At 38.8% G+C, this 8,044-nt stretch overlaps 2 protein-coding genes across 2 annotated transcripts; both read left to right on the forward strand.

Moving 5' to 3' along the window:
• The first annotated feature begins 896 nt into the window (after positions 1-896).
• LOC105901114 (trace amine-associated receptor 1-like) lies at positions 897-1,928 on the forward strand. The gene has a single exon (XM_012828511.2). It carries the CDS (start codon positions 897-899, stop codon positions 1,926-1,928), a length of 1,032 nt encoding a protein of 343 aa, XP_012683965.2.
• A 5,042-nt stretch (positions 1,929-6,970) lies between these two features.
• On the forward strand, positions 6,971-7,948 carry LOC105901104 (trace amine-associated receptor 1-like). Its single transcript, XM_012828500.2, has one exon. The coding sequence runs from the start codon at positions 6,971-6,973 to the stop codon at positions 7,946-7,948; it is 978 nt and encodes a 325-aa protein (XP_012683954.2).
• Positions 7,949-8,044: the final 96 nt, after the last annotated feature.

An 8,044-nucleotide genomic window follows, 5' to 3' on the forward strand; every position in this document is an offset into this window, starting at 1 on the left:
ATTAAACTCGTGAGCCTGCACTTCCAGCATCCCTGTATAGGCCTAAGTGTAAAACATGAAAAGTCCTCTCACGAACTGCAGCAAACACGCCAGTGAGCTGGCCTTGTGCATTCTTCACCTTGCACACGCACTTTTTGCCACCCCACCACAGACATGAATCCGGCACCACTGGTCGGAACAATGGCATTTCGGAACAGAGGGTTTAATTTTGTTGGAGTAAAGATATTTCGGACAATTTATCGGGAATATTGAGATTTCGGAATATCGGGCTTTCGGAACACTGGGCAGTCCCCCTGTAATTGCTCCTCACAGTCCTCCATTCCATGTTAGCTCTACAAAGACACTCCTGTGTTCGTACACAGCCCTGGCTCTGTAAATGGGAAACAAAGATAGAGGCTTGGAAAACATTGTCCCAACTCATTTTAAATTATTTTCATTTTTATTGTGAACTTTTATCATTTTATTGAATCAATGCATCTATTCTACCATGCTGTTAATTTTACTTTTATATCTTTTAATTTATATCTCTTTTCATTGAAGTGTCCCAATGGAGCTGGAGTTTGGGAGGGAGCAGGGCATAGTTCTGGGTGTTTCCTTGTCTAAGATGATTATAAATACCTGCACCATCCAGCCCCCGTTGCTTTTTCCGGCTGTTGCTTGACTGAGGTAAGGTGGGCCCGTGCACTCTTAGTGGTCTTTTAGTAATGTCCTCATTATGATATAGCTTGTGAGCACATAGACAAACTTTAAATAATCAATGTGACCATTTATTTGTTACAAATAGTGTGCTTAGGCACCATGGAAATAGCTTGATGCTGTAAATTGTCTAAGCTTATTCTGATAGCAGCTGCTTGTGTCATTTACTTTGTTCTTGTAGGTGAAAACAGTCTTGGCAGATGGACCTGAGGAGCACCAGCCATGCTGGTGTGGAAGAGATCATTCCACTTTGCCATGAATCACTAAATGGCTCTTGCCCCAAATTCTCCTATCCAGATGTTATTCGGGTTCCTTTATATGTTTTCTTTGGGACATCAGTGGTGATAACAGTGGTTGGTAACCTGCTTGTCATCATCACTGTGGCTCATTTCAAACAGCTCCACACACCCACAAACTACCTCATTCTGTCTCTAGCTGTGGCAGACCTGTTGCTGGGTGGCTTTGTGATGCCCCCTAGTGTGATGCGATCTATAGAATCATGTTGGTATTTTGGGGAGTGGTTCTGCAAAATTCACACCAGTACTGATGTAATGTGTTGTACTGCCTCAATTCTGAATCTGTCACTGATTTCTATCGATCGATACTATGCCATAGGACAACCTCTCCAGTATAACTCTAAGATCACTGGCTCTGCCATAGCAATTGTGATTTCTATAAGCTGGGGTATATCTGCAGTTGTTGGTTTTGGAATGGTGTTCCTAGAGCTCAACATTTGGGGCATTGAGGAGTTTTATTATAGCGTCAGCTGTATGGGTGGCTGTATTTTGTTACAAAGTGTTGCATCAAGCACGGTTTCATCTTTGATGTCCTTTTACATCCCTGGCGTGATCATGCTTGGCATCTACCTGAAAATCTATCTCATTGCACAGCAACAAGCAAGGTCAATTCACCACAAACACATGCAAGGTCGGAAACAAGCAGTTGTGAGTAAAATGGAGAGGAAGGCCACCAAAACGCTTGCAATCATCATGGGAGTATTCCTGTCTTTCTGGCTGCCGTTTTTTATTTGTAACATCATCGATCCTCTTATTGGTTACTCCATTCCCCCTTTTTGGTTTGACACGGTTGTGTGGATTGGTTATTTTAATTCAACATGTAATCCTCTTGTGTATGCGTTGTTTTACAGCTGGTTTAGGAAAGCATTCAGAATCATTGTACTCGGCAAAGTATTTCAGAGTGACTCATCAAAAACCAATTTGTTTACAGAGTGAAATGACTCACTTGTACTTTTTAATTATTTACATAAATAGGAGATACACATTACATTGTTGTTGAATATTATACATATGTTTCTAAAAGACTGTGGATACAATTACATTAAAATACTGTTTTTACTAAACATATTTGTGAAATGTACTGTAATGCAATAGGTCAGTTGTGGTTATTACAACAACTACAACAGCACCTCTCTAGACATAGGGTTTAGGGATAGCAAATGAACCCTTTTAAAAACCAAATAGAAAAAATAAACTGCATAAAACAAACCATTGAGAAGACATTCTAATGGCTTCATGAAATTAAATCAAATTTGTGACACATAAAATCATCGCAAATTTGCTGAAAAATACTACACCACGCTGAAAAGTCAGTCCACACTATGAGAGATAACATTTACTTCATGGGTCCTCATTTGGACGACAGGAAAACATTTTAATAGGCTAACTGGATGGCCACCATATGTAAACCCCTTCAGTGTATAAGATGTTTTAACAGCCCCAGGCCTCACCATTTATTGAAGACCAGAAATAGAATATAGAACAAGAACCGAAAAATACAGACCATGGTTGTGTTTATCCTTAGCACTTGATCAGTAACCCCAGGCCTGTTGATGCCTTAAGGTGATTCACAGAAAGCTGCAGATTTGGTTTCATATTGTGATAGCACACAAAAATAGGCTGCCGTTTTTTACAATTAATATATGTAATAATGCTAAAGTTGAACACATACCAACTCATAGATATGTACTATAATAATTGTCAGGTTTTAATGGCACACACGACACACTGTAACACACACGTGCATATATGGAGGCGACACAGGACACACACACACACACACACACACGCACACGCAGGCCTGAGGTCGCGGTGATTTTTTTCTCTGCTTTTCTCCCATCCTGGACCGTCCTTCCTCCAGGACCCCCCAGGAGCAGTGGGCAGCTTGTAAGCACCCGGGGACCAAGTGAAGTGAACTGTCCATCTTCGGTCAGGGATGGACATGTGTTCTGTTCTTTTGCATGTTTTTCTGTGCGGGTTCTTAGTGGAGGAAACCCCTTGTGAACACGGGGAGAACATGCAAACTCCACATAGAAAGGCCTAATATGAGTACTAATACTAGTAATAATAATAATAATAATAATAATATTTAGGAATAATATTACTAATATGAGTATTTATACAAATAGGAAATCTGCACTGGTGTGCAGTGATTTAAGAACAGTTACATAAAAGCCAGTAGGCCTGTTGTGGTTTACCATAATTCTATGCTGCTGTGCCTCCTCTTATAATAGAACTATTTTTCATTGCCCTTAATCGGTGTTTTGGTAAATAAATCAGAAGGGCTGTGTTCAGCTCCAGACCAACTAAGGTGTCCCATGAACACCCACTACAGCAACGTTTGTTTCCTGATTTCTCTCCTACAAATGTGCTGTGCATGTGTTCATCAATTCAAATGAACGCAGAGTCTAAGACAAAGTTATACTTTACTGTAGTCGTTTTGGCAACATGTAAAGTGAGGCAAGCACAGAAAGATAGTCACTGAGAGGGGGAGGTATTGAAATACGGTAACTGAGCTTTTGTGACCTGCTCATAATTCATAGTCTAATGACAGGAAACAATGTATAGCAACAATAGAGTAGAATTACTGAGGAATTGAACTACATTTTACAACTCTAAACAACAAATTCTGGTGGCGGCAGCAATGCTGTTAGCCCAATTTTCTTGGCCAGAAACTGTGATGGTATCATGGAATGAATGTGAGGAGGATCTGTTTGAGACCAAAAAAGTAAAAAGCAGTCTCACTGGCGATGTGTTTGAAAACAGACAACTGAAAGCAGCTCACTTAGAAGATACAACATTCATTCAGAAAAAGCCCTTTCCACAGGCCCAACACAAGCCTCAAATCAAGTCAGAACTAAAGTAATAAACAGTCCACTACAAAGATAGTAAAGTACATAGTCCACAATACAGATTCAACAGTGACCATGTCTGAGCACACAGCAGTTAGCCCCTGCATTCTTTACAGCCATCCCTCTCTGGCTCCCTTCAGATTGAGAGCTACAAGTGATTCAGCTGTGAATTAGCCCTACAAGTGCACCCTCTGGTGGTGGCTAGACCAAATAGGTAGAAATTTGTAACAGTGATATTCACCTATTTGAAGTAACTCTAGGAGATATAAATCAGTATAACTATACCACCGCAGATAAGGGGCTAATACCGCAGCAGGTTGTCAGAAAGTGAACACATGAAAGTGAAGTGATGGAGGCACATACACATCAGACTGCCCTGACTGCTGTCACTACTAGAATGGTGATTGCGTAACATCATGGCCTAAAAGCAGACGGGACATGTTTCAACATACAGGGTCACTGGTACAGTAACTGTCTAGAAAGTGTTGTCTGTGCTTCATGGAGAACAAAAATAATCGCAGAGATACAGAAATGTATAGTCAAATGTCAAAAGTGACCACTATAGTGGTATACCACCAAACATTACTATTGTAACCCTTGGTATGAGGGGAAATAATGAACTATTGTTAACCAAATTGCCACAAACTGACTCAATGAAGTTATTGATTGCTAATGTTGTCTTACAAACATTGCTCAACATGTTTTAACATTCCTATTCATTTCAGAAGCTGGCAAACGTTTCCTGACTCGAATGATTATTATGTAAGCAATTTTCTCAATTTGTATCCTTGACAAGCATTTCAATCTTTCACTTAATTTGGTCTTTAATTCTATTTCACACTAAACCTTCTAACTGTTCATCTCAGCTAGGCATTGAGGGCCTCATTTACTAACATTGCGACCGTAGCGCAATCAGCGCCTTTGCCAAACCGCATATAGCGCACGGTATTTTGCATCCTATTTATCAAACAAGAACCCTCGTTGCGTCATCTGCGCCTAACACCGCCCATTAGTGTTATTTAGCGCTCCGCTAAAATAGGGAAGAAAGAGCCTGCGTGTTCCACCATGGATGATGAGCTAAAATAGCTAGAATTAGAGCTTTTGGTTCACGAGGTTACAGCAAACTAACCCAGGTAAATATAGAAACTCATAAATATTTCTCTGTTTAGCCCTTCCGTCCACATTAAAAGTTGTGATCACTTTGAATTCAAGACTGTCTTTTATTGGTGAGCTGAGTTTGGGAAATTAAACTTTTCAGCGAACATTGAGTTTCTGGGTTGCTATGGTTACCCCTCAGGGTGCCTGTGCAGCTTCATATTAAAGCGTTTATGTTCTCACGTTCATATTCACACATATTAACATGAGTTAATCACACACAGGCAACTGCAAACTGTTAATATGGTTCTCTAAGCTAGAGATAGCTAGGATAGTTATTAGCCAGGTTAACTGCTCCATAGCATCCGTTAAATAGTCTGGTAGGAATACACGACACCCATTACTTTAAAACGGCGCATTCCAAAACTGAAAACCATGCTTTTCAAAAATGCTGCCCTAGGCAGATACATTTGAAAACTGGAGTTGTAGCGTGGACAGGGCAGGGACAACTGAAATTTTCAGACGTTCGGTTTGCTTGAACTATGGGTGAAAATACGGTTTAAAGTAAACCATACAATAAGCAGCGATTCTGGGCAAAGCGTGGCCGAACAGCTAGCTGGTAGGACAATTTTGTACATGCCTATATTAAATGATATATCAAATATAAACATTTGAAAAAAAAAAAAACATTTCTGATGTTCGTATTTTTCAAATTTCTCGCAGGCACATAGTTTTCATTTAGCAGCTGGTATGTCATGCTGAAACACCTCTTGTTTCGTAACTAATACATAATTAGGCGCACTTTACGCATCTCCTCCCATCTCTTTGCGACGAACACCCACTTTCCCTTATACCCTCCCAGCAGTGGTAATCTAAAGTGCGCCACCTTTGTAAATACGGTTTTAGGTTTTTACCCGCTATTTTACGCCTGAAACGGGCGCAATCCTGTTAGTTAATGAGGCCCTGAATGTCTTATTAGTTACTTTCACTTGAAAACGTGAGAAAGAATTATAACCAACTTGGGTCTACGTTTTCTTTTTTTTTTAGCAACTGGAGTGATTATGACTATTTTTGCACTGACAATATACTGAATCATATATAATGATTATGTTTACACTGACAGTATACTGAAACATACATAATGATTATTTTTACACTGACAGTATACTGCACTACTTAATATGGAACAGGGGATTCAGGGTCAGTCATCCCAGTCATCTTATACTTCTTACATGAAAATCTTATATGCAAGTTATATACTTCCTGCTTTTCCAAGTGGATAGTGTTTAGACTCTGTGAAGCAGAATCAGCAGAATCCTGGCTCAGGAACTGCCATTTCCTAATTATGTTTATATTTAGTTTTTATGTTTATTTCCTAATGATGTTTATATTTAGTTTATTTGTTTTTTTTAGTCAGTAATATTCCATACCTATGTTTACTTCTACATAATTTGTCATACTTAAATCTGGCATTAACAAACAATTTGAACTAAAGATCCATACATAACACTAGCATTAGGAAATGTGGAAAAAATGTTTTAATGTATTAAGTTAATGTCATGAATATTAGTCAATGGGGAGCTAAAGTCAGACAGAAAATACTGCTGTTTGATTGGTCTAAAATGGAGTTTTGAGGATGGAGTTTTGAATTGCTTGAATATAAATATGGGCCCTGGCACGGGAAATCCCACACTTCCAAACCTCCACACTGCTTTCAAAGGTAAGGTATAATATATATATATATATATTCTCTCTACCAAAAACATCACAGATGAAGCATGTGATGCGTAATGATCAAAAAAGAATTACTGTTCATTATCATTGATGGATTTTTAGTTCATTCATTTCTGTGTTGTTCATTCAAAAAAAAATAACTTTTCTATTCCTTTCAGATTGTTTCTCCCTCCCCCAATCAAAATGATTTGTCTTACATTCCAGAATGTGCTTTTAAAACTGTCCATCTTTACTGTCAAAATACTGCTGAACTGAAATATTAAAAAACAAATTTTCTCTCAGAACAGGTTGATGAAAATGAACATCTCTGTGCCTCAGGGTGTGCAGTTCTGCTATGAAGAACTAAATGGCTCTTGCACCCGGATAACTTACCCTTTATCCATTCGTATACCGCTATACCTTTTTTTTACCTCAACAGTCATTGTCATAGTGGGGGGAAATATTCTTGTTATGATTACTATTTTAAATTTTGAACAGTTGCAAACTCCTACCAACTACCTTGTTTTCTCCATGTCTGTGGCTGACCTGCTGTTGGGTATGGTTGTAATGCCTCCAAACATGATTGAGTCTTTGGAAAAATGCTGGTACTTTGGTGACTTCTTGTGTAAATTCCATGCCAGTGTTGACATAACCCTTTGCAATGCCTCAGTTTTACATCTCACATGTATATCCATTGACCGTTTCTGTGCAGTGACTAAGCCCCTACAGTACCAAAACAAAATGACAACATGTGTGGTGCTCACTATGATCTCTGTCAGTTGGATTTTCTCTGCCATCTTTGGGTTTGCAGTGATATTTTCCCCTAGTGACAGTGACCCGTCTGCTGAAAGTGTTGATGTTGATTGCATAGGGGGATGCTCGGGCTTACATGAAAAAGAAATAGGAGTGTCGTATTTCTTTGTGTTCTATTTCATCCCATTGACTATAATGTCAACCATTTACCTTAAGATTTTTGTCATCGCAATAAAACAAGCAAACACCATCCACGAGATCAACAAGCAAGTCAGATTGGACAAAAACAATCTGACTAAAATGGACTTTAAGGCCACAAAGACACTTGGAATTATCATTGGTGTGTTTCTCTGCTGCTGGACTCCTTTTTTTATATGCAATATCATAGATCCAATCATAGGGCACTCCATACCTGCACTTTTATATGAGATTTTAATGTGGGTCGCCTACTTAAACTCTATGTTTAATCCCATTATATATGCCTTCTTCCATACTTGGTTTAGAAAACGGTTTCAAATCCTACTTAAAAAATGTTTTAAGTAGGGTGTATTTACTTGTTTTATTGTTCTATTAATGAAATGGCTTGGTGATTTACATTTAAAGTGCTGAAAACCGCCTGTATGCTGTTACATATATATT

This window comes from Clupea harengus, chromosome 15, assembly GCF_900700415.2.
Source record: "Clupea harengus chromosome 15, Ch_v2.0.2, whole genome shotgun sequence".
NCBI classification, from domain to species: domain Eukaryota; kingdom Metazoa; phylum Chordata; class Actinopteri; order Clupeiformes; family Clupeidae; genus Clupea; species Clupea harengus.